Here is a 22,519-nt window from a genome sequence, read left to right as displayed (position 1 = left end):
TGAGTTGAAAATTATATTATTAAATATATATTAAATATATTAAGTATATAGCACACATACACATTCTAATAATAATAATAATAATAATAATCTCAATAATAAATATATAATTAGCATTTATTTATTTATTTATTTATTATTTATCTATACAATGATTAATTACATTTTTCAATAGATTCTTTAAATAATTTCAATTGATAATATTTTTGTAATTGTAATTGTAAATTTTTTAATGATTCACCACCTTCCATAAATGTTTTTAAATTGTGCATTGTACCATTTGGTATTCTGTGATCAGTAATACGATCTTGATTATAATTATATGTACGTATTTTTTCATTTCTCAAACCTAGACCTCTTTGTTTTTTTCTCAATATACCAGCTGTTTGTTTTTGTTCATTATATTGCATATCATATATTTTAGTTTTAAGTCTTAACATTGCTGTTTGACGATTTTTAATCTGTGATCTATCTGTTTGTGATTCAACAGATATACCAGTTGGTAAATGAGTTATTCTAACAGCTGAATCAGTTGTATTAACTGATTGTCCACCAGCACCAGTTGCACGTTTTGTTTCAATTTTAAGATCTTTATCTTGTATATTTATTTCAATATCTGTTGGTTGTGGTAATACAACAACACTTGCTGTACTTGTATGTATTCTACCATGTTTTTCTGTTGTTGGTATTCTTTGTACACGATGTACACCACCTTCATGACGTAATAATTCAAATGCACCATTACCACTTATTAATATACTTGCTGTTCTGATACCACCACCACAAGTTACACCTGTTTCACTACTTAATTCAAGTGTTTCATATGTATATCCTAAATAATTAAAATGTCCTTGATACATGTTGTACAAATCAGCAGTAAATACCATTGATTCAAGACCACCAACACCAGCTGTTATTTCAAATATTATATTTTGACAATTATCACGTCCAATATTGTCAAATAATATTTCCAATAATTCATCATCAATTGTTGATAAATTTTCATTATAAGTGTTGTATTCATCTTGAGCTAATTTTTTCATTTCTTCATCACTATCAACTGAAAATTCAAGTAAAAAATTAAAAATAGTTATTAATAGTTTATAAGTATAGGTATATTGTTTTATCTAATAATATTCACCAAGTTCTTTTAAATTTTTTAAATCCTCTTGAATTCTTGATCGTTTTGTCAAAATTTCAGATACTTGTCTTTTATTAACAATAGCAACAAGTTGTTCATCATTGTCATAATTGTTAGTGTTATTATGAGCATCTGTTAATAATTTAATATAATTTTTTAATGATTTATCAGATACTCCAAGATCACTACGTATACTAAAAAATTTTTTGTCATTGTAATTTAATTTTTTAAGGTTAACTAGATTAATATTTGAATAAATATTATTTAATTTTGATCTTAATTGAAAATTACATTGTCGTAATAAAAACAACATAATAATGTCATTTATTTTTTCACACACACACACACACAAATTTTATTTATTTATTTCACAAAACAAACAACAACAACAACAATAACAACAACAGAAAAAAAAACTCAAAACAATAACAAATCCAGCATGGAGCCAATGAACCAAACCAACCAAATGTACTTGCGCATTATTATCATTATTATTATATATTCTCGTGGAAGTGGTGGTGTCGTCGTTGTCGGCTTTTACTCTGTTTTTGTGTCAATAATGATAATGATATCAGCAAGTATGTGTGTGTATGTGTACATACTACATTGTCATTGATTGTCGTGCTAAGTGCTAGGTCCAGCTGCTGTCGTGTCATCGTCATTTCAAATATTTGTTTTCAAGAAAATTTTCAAACAAATTCAAGAAATTTGCTTTTTTTCCTATTAACAATTAATTCAGAGTAAGCAATATATATTATAAATAATAATATTAAACAGTTTAAGTGCATGCGTGTCAACTGTCATTTCAATTGTGAATTTTCATTGTCATTGTTATTGTTTATCATCGGCTTTATTGTTGTTGTTGTTGTTGTTGTGATACTTGCATACCTTTGATTATTTTTAAAATATTTTAAAAAAATAATAATAATACTGCTACGTTTACTTTTTTTTTTTTTTATTTTTACAATTAAAATAATTTTTTATAGGTATACTTTTTCAAGTGAAATTAAAATATTTCAATGTGCTATTTATATACTTACTGGAATATTTTTTCATTAAAATTATAATTGCAGAGTCAGCCTCATATGATTCATGTGTGAATATATGTCATATACATACGTCAGTTATATTTATAAGTATAGGTATACACATGCTGGATATTTTATATAAATTTATTTTTTTTTATTCAACTGCGCCATCATGTTATCATCATAACATAAATCATAATCGTAGGAATATTTTCATTTAAATTATTTTTCTCACTCTTTTTTGCTATCTTCTTTTTGAATAAACTCAATGACAATTTGATAATCATATACCTATAATATATTATGATTAATTTATTTGTAACAATTATTATTATTATTATTTTTTAGAATTAATCAAAGAGAGAAAAAAATAATGGGAGATAACGTGATAATGGAAAGCACCAAAGAGATAACAAATGGTGTAGGTGGTGGAGGTGGTGTACAGAATCCATATTATGAATTGGAAAACGAGGCTGATGCTGATAGTGTCAATAATCCAACAAATTGTAGACTCAATATGGATCTTGAATTTAATAGTAAGTTTTAAAAATAATTGAATTATAATTTTGACACAATAATCACTTGAAATTTATGTCATCAAAGTTAATTGAAATATAGCGTTAAAAAATTATATAGATATATATATTATAGGTACTCGACAAGCAACTTGACATTGCATAACATAGATAATTATACCATTTAACATATATATACTCTCATCTTGAAAAATAATATATATTAATAGATTTAAATAACAAAACAAATGGGCATCTCTTGATCAGTTTCTTGTTGAGACTTTAACGTGACGTTTTGGTTTTTTAGTTTAAAAAAAAATTTTCAGTTTAATATTTTTACTTGATTATATCAACTTTTGACCTTTTAATTATTATCAAAAATATAAATCACATAATAATAATAATACCTATAACAATATTTTAAAAAATGTCAAGTCGAGGTGTGACATCAATAAATGATGTTTTTATGCATCACAAAAGTTTTCTTCTAGACTCTGATGAAGGTATTATATATTTTTTATAGAAAAAAACAAAAATATTATTTATCAAATAAACAAGAGTATAATTATAATTTTAAAAAAAATAATAATAAAAATCAATAAAACATGGACATTTGGCAACTTTCCATAAACTCTCAAGTATATAAATAAATAATTAAGTCACTACGATTAAATTAAAGGTCATTCATAACATAATAATAATAATAATAATAATTTTACAAATAAAACTACTAGTTAATTTTAAAATATAATTATTAATATCAATCATCAATTTATTTAGGAAGTGAAAGTCCAGTATTTGATGGAGCTGTTGGTGGTGGTGGTGGTGGTGGTGCAGTTGGTGCAGGTGGTAATTCAATAAGACTAACACCATCTGAATTACCAAATGAAATATCAGCACCATATGAAGTACCACAATTTCCCATTGAGCAAATTGAAAAAAAATTATTGGTACAACGTCAATTGAACGTCAAGTAAGTATATTTGTAATTATTATTTTTTTTCTTTTTCTTTTTAAATAATTACAATTAGAGGCTTTTATGAGTGGAAAAAAAAAACTTGAACAAATATGAATAATTTATTGATATTTATTTTCAATGCGAATAAAGGAAAAAAAAAAAGTAAAAGAAAAAAGCCAGAGAAAGCTAAACTTTTATAACAAGTACGCATGTATACCTATATACATTATAATATTATATGTCGGATCAATAAGTTTGAGTTTCAAAGTGTATTTTATATGTGTCAGCTTCACTTCTTAATTTGCAGTTACATATTTCGTCATAAATTTGAAACTTGTATAAAGACACTTTTTTTTCTTTTTTCTAATTCAATTGATTAAATGACGATGATGATAATAATAATAAAAATAATATTTTATGTATATTAAAATTGACGTAAACACAATTTGAGCTTGGTTCTTATCTTTCAGATGTTCTTATATATATTTATTAAAACAATTTTTTATAGTGCGCAAGGGCAACGGGCCAACAGGCCAACGGGGGTCACTTTCTTTATCCTTATTTCTCTTTTATATATCATATATACAAATACACATGAACATATTATGTATACACATGAATATTATGCTAAAAATTGCAACCGGTGGCTGACTGATATACGCAACATCAACATTAATGACAACACAGTGTTTGTGCGACTATCGACACGACAATATGTAGACTCGCGACTAAATTATATTATTTCTCATTATATTTGTCTTCTGTGCGCATTTATATATATCTATTATTATTTTTTCTTACGGCTTTTTTTTTTATTTGAATAGTAATTAATTAGTTGATTAATTAATTATAGAAAAGAAAAAGCTATATAATAATTATAATTTCAAGGCATTTATACAAACGAAATAATTATTCCATTAATATTTATTAAAGATTAAAAACAAGAAAAGCAACTATTAATAGGGAAATGTAGTTTTTTCGAATATTTAATATTTAATTTTTTATAAGATAAAATGTTTGCATGCGCAATTGATTCAAAAAGATGGCAAAGAGACAATAATATACTTTTAAAGTAAATAATAATATTATATATTATTTTTTATTTCTATATTTATTTGTTTATTTATTCCAATTCCATTTTTCCAATATTGCATATTAAATAGAGCTGCAAAAGATCTTGAAGAACGTCGTAGTCATTATGAGCCATCAATTGGACCTGGACCAGATGATTTGGATCATTTTAATATTGAAGAAAATGATTTTGTGCCACATTTTCAACGTGTATCAATATCTGGTGAAGATACATCAGGTGTAAGTTGACTTAAAATTATCATTATTATTAAGTAGCTGTCAATGAAGCTATAAAAAAAGTTAAAAAAAAATTGCAAAAGAAGCCTTTCAAATAAAAGCTTAAATGCGTCATTTGTCCTATCAATTATTATTATTATTACTATTACTATTATTATAATTTTTTTTTTACGAATTTTTAAATATTATTTTTACAAAAAAAAAAAAAAGCTGTAATAATAAAATAAAAGCTGTAATAATAATACAAAACACATAAACACACACACAGGTACCATTGGAAGACTTGGAGGAAGCATCACAAATGCTTGTCAAGGCACTCGATATACGTGAAAAATACATGTATAATTCAAAGCAAACATTTCCATCGATAACATCAAAATTTTTAAGAAGTATTGACAAACGGCCATTGAATGCAGATGACGAAGTACAGCATGATGATCGAATGGCAATTGCTGGTAATAAAAAAATAATAATAAAATATACAATTTTATTTTCTTTTTATTTAAATAAATGCTTATTATTATTTGAAAATTATATATTTATATACCGATATATTTGCATTGATGATGATGATGATGATGATACACCATATATTTGAAGAAAATCAAAATTTATCAACAAGTGATGGTCAACAACTTTTTGAGACTCGATCTGATGCTGACATTGATGCTCTTATTAAACACGTCAATTATACAGGTTCCCTTTCCTTCCCAATAATAATACACATCATATTTTTTATTTTATTTGTTGCAAGCATGTTTTTTTGTTTTGAAATTTTTTATACAATTTATAAATTCGTAATAATAATAATAGTAAAAATAATGTTTTAGATCATCCAGTTCATGCACCAGCATCAAGAGATCCATGGGAACTTGAATTTCCTCCTTCAAAAAATTATATAATATCACCAGTAAATGGTGTATTTAATGTTTATGAAAACAAAGATGATGTTAAAAATGGAAAACCATTGCCATATACATATCCAGATCTTGGACATTTTGTTGGTGATATGAATGTACTTTGTGCAATGATTGCTGATGGTCCATTAAAATCATTTTGCTACAGACGTTTAAGTTATTTATCATCGAAATTTCAATTACATGTATTATTAAATGAATTACGTGAATTGGCTAGTCAAAAAGCTGTACCACACAGAGATTTTTATAATATTAGAAAAGTTGATACACATATACATGCAGCATCATGTATGAATCAAAAACATTTATTACGTTTTATTAAAAAAACATTAAAAAATCATGCTGATGAAGTTGTAACTTGTTCAAAAAATGGTGAAAAAATGACACTACGTGAAGTATTTCAATCAATGAATTTAACAACATATGATTTGAGTGTTGATATGCTTGATGTACATGCTGATAGAAATACATTTCATAGATTTGATAAATTTAATGCAAAATATAATCCAATTGGTGAAAGTCGTTTACGTGAAGTATTTTTAAAAACAGATAATTATCTTGATGGTAAATATTTTGCACGTATTATCAAAGAAGTATCAAGTGATTTGGAAGAATCAAAATATCAAAATGCCGAATTACGTTTATCAATATACGGCAAAAGTCCAGATGAATGGGATAAATTAGCAAATTGGGCAATAAAGGGTGATGTACATTCTGATAATATAAGATGGCTCATACAAATACCACGTTTATATGATATATTTAAACTCAATAAATTAATGGTTAATTTTCAAGAAATAATTAACAATATTTTTTTGCCTCTATTTGAAGTTACAAATGATCCAAATTCACATCCAAATTTACATAAATTTCTTCAGTATGTCATTGGTTTTGATTCAGTTGATGATGAAAGTAAACCAGAAAATCCTTTATTTGATAAAGATGTATGTCCACCACAAGAATGGAATGACATTGAAAATCCACCATATGGATATTATCAATATTATACATATGCAAATATGACTGTTCTCAATCATTTTAGATCGTAAGTTGACAAGTTAATAAGTAAATAAGTTAATTTATATTTTATATTTAATAATATAATAATTTAATAATTTTTTTAGAGAAAGAGGCTTCAATACATTTGTTCTTCGTCCTCATTGTGGTGAAGCTGGTCCAATTCAACATCTTGTTTGTGGTTTTATGATGGCTGAAAATATATCACATGGTTTATTGTTACGTAAAGTTCCAGTACTTCAATATTTATATTATCTTGCCCAAATTGGTATTGCCATGTCACCATTGAGCAACAATTCTTTATTTTTAAATTACCATAGAAATCCATTACCAGAATATTTAGCACGTGGTTTATGTATTAGTTTATCAACTGATGATCCATTACAATTTCATTTTACAAAGGTATTAAACATAATATAATATATGTAGTATAATATAATAATTTTATTTTAATTTTTATTATATTTTCAAGGAACCTTTGATGGAGGAATACAGTATTGCTGCACAAGTTTGGAAACTTAGCTCATGTGATATGTGTGAGCTTGCAAGAAATTCAGTAATTATGAGTGGATTTCCTCACAAGGTAAAATAGTTTATTATTATTATTATTATTTTATTAATAAATTAATTTTTTTTATTAGAGTAAACAATACTGGCTGGGACCAAATTATACAAAAGAAGGTGTTGCTGGTAATGATATAACACGAACAAATGTACCAGATATTCGTGTTGCCTATCGATATGAAACACTTCTTGATGAATTGTCAAATATTTTTAAAGTCGTTGAAAAACAACCGGTTGTTATTTTTTAAATTTTTAAATTTTTAAATTTTACTATTCAAAAATAATATAATAAAAATATTAATACTTGTTATAACAATATAATATTCTATAAAATATATATATATAAAAAAAATTCAATTTACAAGTCAATAAGTCAAATAATAATTCAATTTATTTTCAAGTAGTATGTGTTTTTTTTTTTTTCATTATAATTTTCTCTCTGAATAATATTTTTGTACGTTTGTAAAAGTTGTTTTATTTTTATTTTTTAACAATTTACTATAGTATAAATTATCATGTCTTTCTTTGAAATTTTTTGTAATAAATTTTGTAGTTTGATGAAAAATAAAATAAATAAACAAATATTTATTTATATCGTAAAATTAAATGTTTTTAATTATTTAAAATAAAATTGCCATCTTATTATTACTATTATTTTATTGCGTGACAAATGTATTTCATTGAAATACAATACAATTTTTTTTTCAATAACATTTCTACATTTTTAAAACATTTTATTATGTTTCAATAAACAGTATAAAATTTGAAAACAATAATCATGCACAAATTAACATTTTATTTCATAACAACTATTTGCATCAACTTTATTTACTATTTTTTTAATTATTAATCAACTTATTTATTTATTTGGTATAGCCAGCCAATATTTTTTTTTCTTTCAAATATTACTATTCTACATTGATTGCCAATATTACCAATATAATACTTTCTTTTAGAAGAAGAAGAAGAAGAAAAAGAAAAAAAAGATGTATATAGATTAAAAGAGACGGTCCAAAAATTACAATTGGTCCAAAAATTTGTGTCGTTGTTTTCTACTTGAATGACAATTATTATTTGGTCATTAAATTTAAAATAGTTTATAAAATAAAATGATAGTTTATTTTATTTTTTTTTTTTGTTTGGTCGTAATATAAAATTCAGGCTGGCCATTTTACCATAAGAATTTTTAAAGTTTTCTCATCATCATCATCATCATCATCATCATGTGATATATAGATAAATGGATAGATGGATAGATAAATAGTTGTAGCCAAAGTGGAAAGTAGGGCATGCAAAGTTTTTTAAATTCTACATTTTCATATATGTATGTAATATTTACATGTTACTTTTTTAAAATTATTATTATGATTATGTCATGACATGGGAGAGATTATTTATTCATTTAATTTAATTAAATTTTTTTAATTACTATTTTATAATTTTCATCAAGTATTTAAATAAAAAATAAAAAATAAAAAATAAGCTGCAATTTAGAGTCTTCATGCTGAAACATTCATTTGAATTTTCAATTTCCTCAATTGAAATATGCAACGGTTCGTAAATGTCTACGTAGATTATACATTAGATATCGATCGAGGAGATTGTGTCAAGTTATACCATGTACATTTTATTTTTTTTATTTAAAAGTTGATGAAAGTTTTCTTGATGTATATTGGCTTTTTTTACTTCAACACAACGATATAGATAATTGCTTTTTTTTTTCATTTATTTTAATTATTATTGGCAGACATTCAAGGAAGTGAAAATATTAATTTTTTCAATATACTTATATCCAAATTAATAGAAAAAAAAAAAAAACCACCTTGTGGAACAATGAATAATTTAAAAATTGTGCATCGACTCTGTTGTGATAATTAATTATTTTTTTATATATATATCAGATTAAATTAATAACAGTATTATTATTATTATTATTATTATCAACCACCAGTCAACAAAAAAAAAAAATAACAATAACAATAACGTTAATAAAATAAAAAAAATACTATATAGAACTAATTAATTTATAATTTAATTTAATTTATATATCAATATCAACTGCATATATATATTCATTGCAATTCAATTATTTTATAACTATTATTATTATTTTTCGTTTATCAATTTTAATTGCTTGCGACGGCCTTGATATTTAGTTTTTTAGTTTTTTAGTTTTTTTCATTGATTGATTAAGGCCAACCTCTCTGTTGAGATTGAATTTAATATGCCATATATTTTTTGACCGGGTTATATATACCTACCTATATATTCATTAATTAATTGTAGGCCAATGTAATAAATAATTATTAATTATGGTTTTTTTTTAAAAACCTTTGATAACTCCATAGGCCTCAAGTATTGACATTACAAGATAAAATATCCATAATGAAAATAAAAATATTGATGTTATAACTTTAAGTGTAAATGGTCCTCCAAGTTCACCACCAATTGATTTTGATCGTCTCAACATGAGTACAATTATAACAACACATGCCTCTGTACAAAAAATTGTCACAGAAAATGCCAAGCTGTAAAAAACAATAAATTATAATAATTAATATTAATAATAATAATAATAGATAAATAAAATAAATGAAAATTTCAACCTTCCAGGCTCAACTCTAAATTCATTTCCATGATACGAATGATATATTGCAGCAATACTCCAAGCAATTCCAATACCGAGAAAAACATTAACTGCATTACTACCAGTTACATTTCCAACACTTGCATCAGCATATTTATCTTGACATGCTGCAACTTTACTAGCAAATGTATCTGTAATAATAAATCAAATATAAAAGCAATTAAATTTACCAGTGCTTTTCAATCTGAGCGTATAATTAAACGGAAGCTCATTTTACTATATATATATATATGAATAAATAAATGGAACAAAAGATATTGGAGAATGCCTGAATGGGGTGTAAAGTGGCGATAATAAAACCGACGTAAAAAAAAAATAAAATAAAAAGAGAGCTTGTTTGATGTTGAAAATAAATGAAAAAAAAAAAAAAAGAATAGGCTTCATTTCCGTGCACCTTGGGCAATAAGATTAATTTTTAAATTTATAAATTCAAGTTGTTGTTGTTGTTGTTGTTAAATTAAATTTGATCAAATATTATTGTCATTAATTATTATTAATTTGAATAAATAACTTGCCAGGTATGCTGGTGCCAAGTGCAACAAACAAAACAGCAGTAACAGAATCTTTAACATGGAGTACACAACCCATATAACTTGCAATGTCACCAATAATTGCTGTTACTATTCCAATTCCAACAATGCTGATGACAAAACATAGCCAACCCCCAGCAATATCTATAACAATTGTTGTTTAATATTAATAATTAATAATAACATGTAAATAATATTATTCAAGCTATTAAATGCATGCAACTACATTCAATTGAAATTCAATACAAACAATAGATGGATTTCAAATGTTTCCTCAACCCCTGACTCTTCTCTCTCATTACTCATTCACACATACATTCTATTCATCATCATCATCATCATCAGCAGCAATAGAATAATATATCTAGACTAAAGATAAGGCATATAATATTCTTAATGACTCGTGATTCATGTGTATATAATATAATAGCATCAATGCAAATATTTGTTTTAAAAATTATAAATTGAATTGAATATTAGTGTATACATATATTATTATTATGTACCTGTTGGTGGAACAAAGGCAAATAGTATTTTCCAAAACAATGTGAGAAAATGCATGAGATAGTCTCCGATTGAGGGTGAATTTCGTTCAGCATTACCACCTTCTTTATTTGAATCATTATCAGCATCATCATCATCACCACCGCCTCCACTGACTGTTAATGCTTCCGTAAATTGTTCCTTCCATGAGCTTGTTCCTATACATATAAAATAAATTATTAATTATTATAGATAAATATTTAAATATTAAAATATTAAAATAATAATAAATACCAAGAATAATTGAAGCATTGGCTCTTTGTACAAGTTTATCAACAGTATTTTTAAATTCTTTTGATTCTTTTATTCTTATTTGTGCCGTTGATATTTCTCCAAGACGAGGTTTACCAAGTAATGCCATTTTTTCATCTTCACTTCTGTCTTCTGGTAGTTTTGATTCAGCTGATGCTGCCAAACCTGCATCCGCTATATAAATTTCATATAAATTATTATTCTCTAAAGAGTCACTTGAATTTTTTAAATATACATAATACAATAAAATATCAAGTTTTTTTATCTACAATTGTCAGCTAGTTAAAATTTAAATAAAATTCAACATGTACTAAAATCATAAATATTGATTTTAGTATGAAAAAAAGAAAAAAAATAAATACACAATTTATAAGGTCACAGAAGCAATAACAGTCATGTTATTATTTTATATGATTTTTTATTTTTCTTAAGAGTCAAGACTACCACCACCAAGACTATCATGGCTACATATACTATCATGTTATTGTCATTATATGTATATTGTATATACAACTTGAGACTTACTTTATTTATTTATTTATTTATTTATTTTTCAACCATCTCATTAATTTTATTGATTTATTTTGATATAACAATACAACTAAAATATAAGCAACAATAATAAATTGCTATAATTATGTGTCACTAAACCTATATATAAATTGCTATGTTATATTATATTTCAAATATAATTTATTTGTCATTTGAAACTTACGTATTACATAAACAAACTCGTTATTATAGTGTAGTCCAAGCGAGTTTGTTGATGTTGTTTATTCCAAGTATTATTTTTATTAATAATTTTTAATGATATATAAATAAAAACAAAATTGTAATATTAAATTGTATATAGTCGATTTGTTATTTAATATAATAATGGATACAAATATATATATTTTTAACTTTATTGGAGCTTTTTTTATATCCATTAAATGGAATGAAAAAAAAAACCAATTATACTTAAAATATAAATATAAATATAAATATAAACTCACCGCCTTGTAGTTGTGGTTCACCTAGTTCAACATAAAAAAGTGCATCTTTTTCATATGAATCTTCCTCAATTATTTCAAGCATTATACTTTTTCTGTAATGATAAATAATAAATAAATAAATTAAAATAGGCAATGCAACTAATTTATAAGTGTGTCGAAAAAAAAGATGGAAAAAAAAAGCTCGTTTACCCATCAGGGCTTCAATAGTATGTATATTAGGGCGTTACCCTACACTGTGACCGGTATATATATATAAGGCAAATTCAATTTACCCCGAGCCATAAAAAAGTAAATGGCTTCATTTGTATATATATTTCAAAATACGTCATTACTACTATATAATATTACCAATTTACCACACACTTGAATTAATTTTTATTTATCTATTTTTTAAATAATATATTATAATATGAAACAATTTTATTTTCTGTCTTATCGTCTTATCGTCTTGTGAAATAAATAGGTATATATTGTATATGTATAGTTGCTGAAAGTAAACAACCGTCTATTCTCTTGTGTATATATGTACAGTTAAAAGTCAGTATAACTTTGTTTTGTTTTTTATTATTTTTTGTCTCTTGCAAAAAAAGAAAAAAAAAATAATAATAAAAATATATTGTGGGGTGTGATAATATGTACATGTATATATGAAATTAAGTACGGTCAGACATGCACAAATTTATATAAATCGATTTCCTGCATATGCAATGATTCAGCTGTATATATATATAAATAAATTCAAATTATTTATTAGTTATTACACTGTCCTACCCCAATATGTTACATGTCCTGTCTTTATATTATTTTTTATGATAAATATGCCAGTAGTACAAGTCAAAGTTTAATCAGACATTGAATATAGGTATATATGAAAGGTATATAACTTACTCTGTTTGATTATCTTCAAATACCAATGAATTTTCCGTGTGAACATATTGTTTTGATGGTTTAGCTGTGCCTTCAACAGTTTTATATGGCAATAAAACACGTCCCCGTGCACCACTGTAACGTACAACCCTCAGGGAATATTGTCCAACACTTTCAATGAGATCAACATCACGTTCTGGAAAACCAAATATTCCACTGTGATCATCATCAAGAATCATAACTGTTGCCATACTTGGTGAAGCAATAATTGCTGGTTTTGAAACATTGCTCAATCTGTAAAAAGAAAAATTAAAAACAATTAACAATATATTTATTTATTTTTTTAAATTACTAATTAAATTTTAAAATGAAATTACTTGACATAAAAATGCTCATCTTCTTCAAATAATTCATCATCAATAACAGATAATTGTATAGTTTTTTTTGTTTCACCTGGTTGAAATGTAAGTGTACCATTTGCACTAATATAATCAGATCCAGCCTCAGCCGATCCATCCTCCGTGCAATAATCAACAGTTGTACATGTTGTATTAAAATCACCACCACTTCTAGCAATACCAATTTCAAATGATCCAACATTTTCCATAACAGTATAATGACCAGGATCAAAATAAACTTTAGTTATATTTATTTGATCAATATCAATACTTTCAGCTTCAGCACTTTTTTGTAATTCAGCTTTAACTTCTGATAAATCACTTTGTGCTCTTTCACTTATTTTTCTACTTAAATTACCAGCACCAACCATTTTTCGTGTTGCTTGTACACGATAAAATGCACGACTTTTTGGTCCTTTACCAAGTACCTCTTCATGTGCCATAACTTCAAGTTGTTCAAGTGTTAATGTTGGATTTTTTTTTCTCAATTGACGTAATGATTTAATATAATCTTTTCTTGTATCTTCAAAATCATTATCATAGTGATTCATAATACTACCACCACTACTACTAATATTACTAACATTACTATGACGATGATTTTTTATATTATTATCATCATCATTTTGCAAATAATTAATTTTTTCATTTTTAATAATATCAAGTTCAACACCACTTGCACCACCATGACCACCAATATCACTATTACTACCATCTTCACCTTGTACAATAACACCACGTTTATTCATATGATAACCTTTGTGTAAATATTTATAAATAAGTAAACGTCTATCAGCAATATATGCAGTTAATACTGTTGCTGGAAAAAATGTAAATGTCAATAAACCTTCCCATACTTCAAGTACACCTGGACTTGATACAGCCAATATAATATATAGCCATACATATGCAAATATACTCCATGTTGCTGTTACAAAAAATACACGTAAATGTTTAATTTTTCTACTTTCACCATTTGGAATGACAAATACACACAGTGCTATTATAACAAATAAATTATATGCTGCTGAACCGACAATTGTACCTGGTCCCAATTCACCTGCATTAAAATCTTTAGCCCATATTTCAATAATTGATAGCAATATTTCAGGTGCACTACTACCAAGTGCCATTAATGTTAAATTAGCAACAGTTTCATTCCATACACGTACTATTATTATTTGTGGTTCTTTATCATCTCTACGTACAATTAATTCTTTTTCTTTTGATGTTATAACTTCAATTGCAGCCATAAATCTATCACTTATTATTGATACACCAATAAATAAATATAATAATAATAAAAAGTATACTGTACCACGAAATATAATATCACTTAAATATAAATTATCTGATGGTAACCACAAAGGTACAATAAGACCCTCTGAACAATTTGTCGAATAGAGTGACATTTTTTTATTTTTTTATTTTTTTAACAATTGCACTTGAACAATATTTATAACATTTTTTTATTTTTGTATATTATAAAAAAATAACAACAACAACAACAACAATTTATTAATTTTTCAACAATTGTAACAATATAATAACAATAATAATTTTATTATTTTATCACTTGTGGCAGTTTTAATAATTTTCATTATTAAATAATAATAATAATAATACGAAAAAACATTTAAATAAATAGGACGAAAAGAAGAAAATTAAAAATATAGTTTAAGAGTTCAAGTAATAGAGAGAAAGATAAACGGGGTAGTAATAGCAGCCTTCGAGGGTTGAGGTAATACTGATGTTGTCAAAGCAGTTTATGTGTGCAAGTTTTAAGCAGTTGAGAGTAGAGTAGTGAATCGAGCAAACGAGCAAGCGAGCAAAAAAACGAGCCGCACCAGGCACACCAAAGCTCCTCCTGGTGCTGCTGTTGGTGGTGGTGGTGGTGGTGGTGATGCTTTTGTCTCAGTCATGCTTGTTCTTGGTCAAATTAAACTATTTCATTTCTCTTTCCTCTTTGCTATATGTATTTACCTATACACTGATAAACATCACTCCTATGAAAAACAAGATAAAGCGCATGCTTGCAATTTCACCCCATCGTGCATTGCAAGCTCACTCGATTCACAACAATAATATACTTTCCACACCCATTAGGCTCTTATTTTTCTAATTTCATCATCATAAAAATAATAAAAAAAAATCTATATACATATAGGCAGTAATAATATTTTATATTTATTTTTTTTCATTTAAATATAAATTACATAAAATGACATTAAACATATCTCCATTCGTTGCAATATCTTGGTATTATATAATTATTATTATTATTATTATTATTATTATCAAGTATAATTGCATTGTGTGAATTTTTCCAATACAATATATTTGATGATAATGGATTATTTTGTATGTATAATTGCAATAACTGCAATGACGTCAATAAATGATTATCAATGTTGATGCTTTCAATATTTGTAAAAAAATTATTACTTATATCTAATTTACGTAATGCTGGCACATTGATTATCCAATTGTTTGGTAAATAAGATAATTCATTATCAGACAAGTCAAGTTCTTCAAGTATTGGTAAATTAATAAATGCATTTGTATCAATAAAATTAATTTTATTTGCACCAATTGTTAGCCACTTGAGATAAGGCAATTGTTTAAAAGATTCTCTTTCAATATGACTAATTTCGTTATGATCCAATGATAGACTTGTTAAATATTTGACATTATTAAATATTTGTGATATTGTTGTTAGTTTATTGTAGCTCAATGATAAATCTCGTAAATTGTCAAGTCTATCAAGGGTCCCTGGTGAAATATATCGAATTTCATTGTGTGCAATATTAATACTTTTGAGATAAGGTGCATCCTCAAAAGTGTCACGATCAATAATGCCAATGGCATTATGTGATAATGATAAAAATTCCAATCTTTTCATCATAGCATGTAAATTAAGTTGATTATTATTATTACTATTAATATTACAATAATTTGAACACAATGTTTTGATATTATTACCATCAAGAAATAATGATACAAGATTTATTTCATTGTTATTATTATTTAATTGACAACGATTGTAATAATCTGTATTACAACCAAATTTGTTAATTAAATTCCGTTCAAGATGAAGATGACTTAGGCAATTTGGTAATTCAATATTATCAAATGTTTCACCACTTAATTTGTTATCTGATAAATACAAATGTGTCAATGATGGCATGTATTTTGCAATTGATACTTTAATATCACGTAAATAATTATTACGTAAATATAAATGATTTAATTTTGGAAAATATCCAGATTTTTCAAGTATTAAATTTGTATATTTACCATATGAATTATTATTTTCATCGTAAACAAGTGTTTTTAATTTATCATGACCACCAAATGTCAATAGATCACAAAATTCAATACGATTTCTTGATAAATCTAAATACAATAAATTTGGCATAGCATCAAATGCACCAACACTTATATGCTCAATTTGACTATCTGGAATACTCAAACATGAAACACGCCAACTATCAATAAAGCATGGATATAATATTGTTGGAGCTGCTCCAGGTATATTTAAATTGAGATCACGATTTATCATATCACTACATTCACCAGTTGGCAGTATTATTGTTTTTTTTCTATTAAATCCTCTTGACGTTGATGATGATACTTGATGATGATGATTATGCCAACTGTTGACCATGCTGTTGTTGACCAAATCAATTGAATAATCAATATTTCGTAGTGGAAATTTTATATTATTTGCCAAATAAAATGATGATGATAAATCAATTGTTGTTGTTAATGATAATAATAGTAATAATAAATTATTTAACAACATTTTGCTTAATTATTTATAATTGACTTGTAAACTTGAAAAGCTTTTATGATAAATTTATATCTCGAGTGTAAATTAATAAAACAAGAGCGGTGGTCTTATATATACCACTGGAGCTGCAGAGTGTACAAGTACCTACTCTGATGAAGCCTTGATCTTTGCCAACTAATAGAGCAATATTTAAATAATACTTGAGATATTGACATTGTCATTAATATTATTATAATATATAAATTACGAAATAATAATATAATATTGTTTATATATAAAATAAATTGATTTTATTTGGTCTAATAATAATATTATACAACTCGTGTCAAGGCCAAAAATAATAATCGATAAACTTTTATTATTTTATATATGATTTCCGTATATATGATGATTTTTTTTTTTTTTTCAATAAATATATATAACAACAACAAAATAAACGCGTTAAAGAAGAAAATTACTGATTATTTACCAGCGGTTGATGATGAAAATATTTATTAATTTATATTTGTACAAAATAAAAAATAATCAAATAGCCAATTTAACAAATAAATTTTTTAATCTCTGCAACAAATTACTATAATATAATAAATAATAATAATACGCGTATTTACAAATAATAGAAAAAACAATAATTAAATTATAATTCATTATATACTATCCAACTGATATAATATGTAGATATTGCATGAATATTAAAAGTCTTGAAAAAGTGCCAATTGTTCAGGAGGTAAAGATGGTTGAGATCTCCAATCTGTTTCTGGATAATCATCAAAACAACTAGCATCACCAGGTGTTTTTACTTGTGGTCTTATTGGTGGTGTTAATGCTCTTCTAGGTACCTAGATAATATGAATAAACATTTAATTTAATTTAATTTAATTTTTTAAATATTTATATTATTTAATACTAACTAGTGACCAATCAATGAGTTTAAACCAACGATGTCGTTTAACATCTTCAGCTCCTTGTCTCATGTTACCAATTCTTTTAGTTCTATCAGCAACTAATAATTTTTTAATTAAATCTTTAACAATTGGATCAACATGTTTTGGCCATTCAATTCTTCCTCCAAGTATTTTTTCATAAATACCAAATGGATTATCATCAAAAAATGGTGGATATCCAGCCAACATTTCGTATATTAATACACCCAATGCCCACCAATCAACAGCTTTATTATGTCCTTTGCTTTGTATTATTTCTGGTGCTAAATATTCTGGTGTACCACATAATGTCCATGTTCTATATTAAATATTAATAAAAGCCAAAGTTTTATGTACGTCAAAGACTGCACACATCTGTTTGCATTAAATAATTTTCTTACTTACCGATCAGTCAATTTTTTAGAAAAACCAAAGTCTGTGATCTTGAGATGACCTTGACTGTCGAGTAATAAATTTTCTGGCTTCAAATCTCTATAAACAATGTGTTTTGAATGAAGATATTCCAATGCACAAACAATTTCAGCAGCATAAAATGCACTTGTTGGAGTTGAAAATCTTCCAGCTGCACGAAGATAAGAAAATAATTCACCTCCAGCAACAAATTCCAAAAGCATGTATACTCTTGCCTCATCTCGACCACTCCAAAGCCTATATTTAAATAATTAATATAACATTATTACTATATATGTATAAATGCATATAAAATAATACCAACATGTTAACAATAAATGGATGTTTGACTTCTTTTAATATTGATATTTCATTTTTGACATGTTCAACCTGTTTCAATCGTATAACATCAAGCATTGATAAAATTTTTAAAGCCACATGATTTCCTTGATGTCTACAAAGAACAACTCTTCCAAATGTACCAGTTCCTGTAATAATAAATAAAATAAAATAAAATAAATTATTATTTTGCAAGATATTTATTTTTATTCCAGTCACTATGTCATAGTCTACATATATAAAAGTTTAAATTTGTGCTCAACTAAAAATAAATAATTCAAATTGGTGAGTGCGTGATGGCTGATGGCATCATCTATCTGCATATATATATTTATATATTTATATATATTTATTATATTAACCAATAATTGTTGTTAATATTATTATTATTATTATTTTATTTTTTTTCTAAATATACATATATGCTAATAAAAACTTACCAATGGTTTTAATAATTTCCATATCATCAATGTCATAATTAATGGAATCTTCTTGAGAGCCTTCTTCATCCGATGTGCCTTCACCAGACATTTAAATATTAATAAATTTATTATATTATATTTGTTGATTTTCTTTTGTTTTTTTTTTTTTCTCAATCAAATGAATATATCAATAAATAAATGATAATTAAAAATTACACGTGGTTATAATATATATTATATAGATGCGTGTAATAAGTTCAACGGACTAAAACGTGCCAAAGTTGGATGGATATTTTTAGATTTTAACTTCCGTAAGTATCATAACACACACTGGTTGACTGGCTGACTGGCTGACTGACTGACTGACTGACTGAAACTGTTTTTTGCCTGATGATGATTAATTTTGACGACACGTGTTTATCCCCTCTTTTTTTTTTTATTTATTAATAAATTGTTGTTTATATATAATTGATTTATACCTTTTTTTGTTAAATATACTAATAATAAATAGACAAGAGCTATTAAAACGATCGACTGAATCAACTCGACAACCAAATTGTACTCGTTGCAGGCAAAATTATCTTTCCGAAGAATATATTCCTGCTCTCCACGCCAGCTGTACACAACTTCTCCCACTATGTATATGAAACCACCCACCCACCCACTCACCCACATCATCATCATCATCAGCAGCATCGGCATCAGCATCAGCAGCATATTACACATATATTTATACATGTACATACAACAGTGCAACTCGAAAGAAAGCAAAATTGGTACATGACGAGCATCGTCTCGTTGGTTGTTTTAAATTTTAAATTAGTACAATATATATATATTTAAATTCAATAAAATGACTATGAAAATTATAAAAATTATCGTTTTTTTTTTTAATACAAATTTTATAATCTTTTTCATTATATATTCAATAGCATATCATATTATTTATTTATTAATATTTTGCAATTGTACATGTTAAAAAAGGTGAGATCTTTGGTAAAACATTGCAGATCTCTCCTAGAAGTTTTTCACTTGTATACATGTGTATATATATATATCTACATCCCTCCAACAACAGCTTTCTTTCTTTTTTCTTTTTTTTTTTTTCTCTTTACTCATATTCTACTTTCTTATTTACTTTTTATTTATTATTATTATCATTATTATTATATGATAAATGTTGTTACACCCAATAAACTTGAACTTGTCCTCTTTTTTTTATAAAAATTTATATTCAATTATTATTAAAAATATATCATATATTTATGATTTTTTTGGCTTTTTGATTTTTTGGCCCTCTATGTATACTCGATACACATATATTTTACAATATGATGCTTTAATTTTTACATGTACATATTATTATCATTATTATTATTTTAGCCTATTTTTATATCCAGTTGCTGCTGATGCACACAGCTCGTACTTTTATATATATATATACACACCACACGCATATCATATATATTGAATTCTATACAGGTATATATCAACACATTAACTTTACTATATATTGTTATTATTATACGAGATATTTATAAGAATAATATTTTTTATTTTAAGCAATAATATATATATATATATATTCATACGCAAGTAGTATGACAGTAGCAATAGTCGCGATAGTAATAAAAGTAGTAGAGCCCTAGGTAGAGCCAGCCGCAACCAAAAACTCATCAACAACTATTCCACATGTATGTTTCAATTTCAATTTATATATAGGTATATATATAAAAATACACGTGTGTGTATGCAACATGAAAAATATTAATAATAATTAATTATTGTTATCATGAATATACTTGCGATAAAATAATGTCGTATATATATGTTTGAAAATTGAGTTAAACACAAACAAGCATATATACACGCGTGTTATATACATATATATATATATATATATATAATATGAAATAAAAGAAAGCGGAAGCCCGGCTTTCTGCATGGTTGATCACAAACAATGAAAAAACGATGATTATATTATACATGTATATAGTATTGTGGCTTTTACTATTGTTAAATAATTATATTTTATTATTATACATATAAAAAAAATTAATAATAGTAATCATTATATATATAATTCAGAATTCTAGGTATAGCCATGTATACCTGTATAAAATATAAAAAATTGTAGATAATTAAAGCAAGCTATGATTTTTTCGCCATAAAATACGTAATTTTTTTTATTTTATGACTTTTGTACACGTAAAAAAGGTATTACTATATATATAAAATATTACAAAAGAGCTAATTGCTTGCTTGCTTACAATATAAAATTAAATATAAATAAAGATATGTGTATAAAATTTACCGTTAATTAGCTGGAATTTAATTTAATGTATTTTATTATTTTTATTATTTTTATTATATTAAAAGATGCCAACTTGTAAACAAATTCTTTTTTTTTCTAAGTAAAGATTATAATCCAGACTGGAATTTAAACAATTCAATATTGTTTAAATTATCATTACATCAATTACACGTATGATGATGATGATGATGATGAAGGTGGTCAGTGCCCGGCAACAGGTGCGTGGCAACAAGTTATATTCAGCATTTTACCTATATATATATGAATAAATATAATATAAATTAAATAAACGAGTCAGTGCATACTTGTATGTACCTGAAATAAAAATATAAATAATTCATTGTTGATTAATCAAAGAAAAAAAAAAAAAAAAAGCTATATAGACATAATTATTATATCACGATAAGATGTGTTATATTATATTGTGCGTGTAGTGTTGTTTGAGTATTCTGCAATATATAAAATTAAATATTAAATTAAATAAAATAAATATAATAATATAATAAAGTTGCTTAGCTGATCGCTGTGTATGACACGAGAGCTCCACGGGACTGTTACTTAATCCCCCGTGAATTCTTCCAGTGCCATTGACAGTGTTCTAGCTTATATATTTTTTATCATTCAATTTTTTTCCATA

General features: G+C 25.4%; 5 protein-coding genes across 15 annotated transcripts; 1 reads left to right on the top strand and 4 right to left on the bottom strand.

The window, feature by feature from the left end:
* Positions 1 to 115: 115 nt before the first annotated feature.
* On the bottom strand, positions 116 to 1,622 carry LOC122856024 (peptide chain release factor 1-like, mitochondrial). The gene is made up of 2 exons (XM_044157787.1): positions 1,142 to 1,622; positions 116 to 1,060 (listed from the first exon to the last, which is right to left on the bottom strand). Exons 1-2 carry the CDS (start codon positions 1,452 to 1,454, stop codon positions 156 to 158), a joined length of 1,218 nt encoding a protein of 405 aa, XP_044013722.1. The 5' UTR covers positions 1,455 to 1,622; the 3' UTR covers positions 116 to 155.
* Positions 1,623 to 1,742: 120 nt separating this feature from the next.
* On the top strand, positions 1,743 to 8,056 carry LOC122856022 (AMP deaminase 2). Of its 10 annotated transcripts, none has more exons than XM_044157775.1 (10): positions 1,752 to 1,881; positions 2,518 to 2,705; positions 3,465 to 3,657; positions 4,806 to 4,953; positions 5,219 to 5,405; positions 5,551 to 5,646; positions 5,781 to 6,912; positions 6,992 to 7,286; positions 7,357 to 7,467; positions 7,526 to 8,050. In XM_044157775.1, exons 2-10 carry the CDS (start codon positions 2,543 to 2,545, stop codon positions 7,694 to 7,696), a joined length of 2,496 nt encoding a protein of 831 aa, XP_044013710.1. In that variant the 5' UTR covers positions 1,752 to 1,881; positions 2,518 to 2,542; the 3' UTR covers positions 7,697 to 8,050. The 10 variants fall into 10 exon arrangements, with proteins under 10 accessions (XP_044013716.1, XP_044013710.1, XP_044013709.1 ...); XM_044157774.1 differs by lacking the exon at positions 1,752 to 1,881 and adding an exon at positions 2,210 to 2,285 and having other exon boundaries at positions 2,520 to 2,705; positions 7,526 to 8,055; XM_044157777.1 differs by lacking the exon at positions 1,752 to 1,881 and adding an exon at positions 2,315 to 2,372 and having other exon boundaries at positions 2,520 to 2,705; positions 7,526 to 7,722.
* A 667-nt stretch (positions 8,057 to 8,723) lies between these two features.
* Positions 8,724 to 17,559, bottom strand: LOC122856021 (sodium/calcium exchanger 1). 2 transcript variants are annotated; one of them, XM_044157772.1, is made up of 8 exons: positions 13,660 to 17,559; positions 13,304 to 13,576; positions 12,416 to 12,507; positions 11,403 to 11,594; positions 11,132 to 11,326; positions 10,611 to 10,769; positions 10,055 to 10,226; positions 8,724 to 9,976 (listed from the first exon to the last, which is right to left on the bottom strand). In XM_044157772.1, exons 1-8 carry the CDS (start codon positions 15,090 to 15,092, stop codon positions 9,772 to 9,774), a joined length of 2,721 nt encoding a protein of 906 aa, XP_044013707.1. In that variant the 5' UTR covers positions 15,093 to 17,559; the 3' UTR covers positions 8,724 to 9,771. The 2 variants fall into 2 exon arrangements, with proteins under 2 accessions (XP_044013707.1, XP_044013708.1); XM_044157773.1 differs by having other exon boundaries at positions 11,403 to 11,585; positions 13,660 to 15,184.
* On the bottom strand, positions 15,263 to 17,451 carry LOC122856023 (leucine-rich repeat-containing protein 15-like). Its single transcript, XM_044157785.1, has one exon. The coding sequence runs from the start codon at positions 17,345 to 17,347 to the stop codon at positions 15,908 to 15,910; it is 1,440 nt and encodes a 479-aa protein (XP_044013720.1). The 5' UTR covers positions 17,348 to 17,451; the 3' UTR covers positions 15,263 to 15,907.
* A 178-nt stretch (positions 17,560 to 17,737) lies between the features above and the next one.
* Positions 17,738 to 21,676, bottom strand: LOC122856019 (cAMP-dependent protein kinase catalytic subunit 3). The gene is made up of 5 exons (XM_044157771.1): positions 19,587 to 21,676; positions 19,133 to 19,295; positions 18,802 to 19,065; positions 18,385 to 18,715; positions 17,738 to 18,312 (listed from the first exon to the last, which is right to left on the bottom strand). Exons 1-5 carry the CDS (start codon positions 19,675 to 19,677, stop codon positions 18,166 to 18,168), a joined length of 996 nt encoding a protein of 331 aa, XP_044013706.1. The 5' UTR covers positions 19,678 to 21,676; the 3' UTR covers positions 17,738 to 18,165.
* Between the last annotated feature and the right edge of the window lie 843 nt (positions 21,677 to 22,519).

Source organism: Aphidius gifuensis, linkage group LG4 (assembly GCF_014905175.1).
Source record: "Aphidius gifuensis isolate YNYX2018 linkage group LG4, ASM1490517v1, whole genome shotgun sequence".
In the NCBI taxonomy this organism is placed as follows: domain Eukaryota; kingdom Metazoa; phylum Arthropoda; class Insecta; order Hymenoptera; family Braconidae; genus Aphidius; species Aphidius gifuensis.
This window is presented reverse-complemented; position numbering and strand designations above follow the sequence as displayed.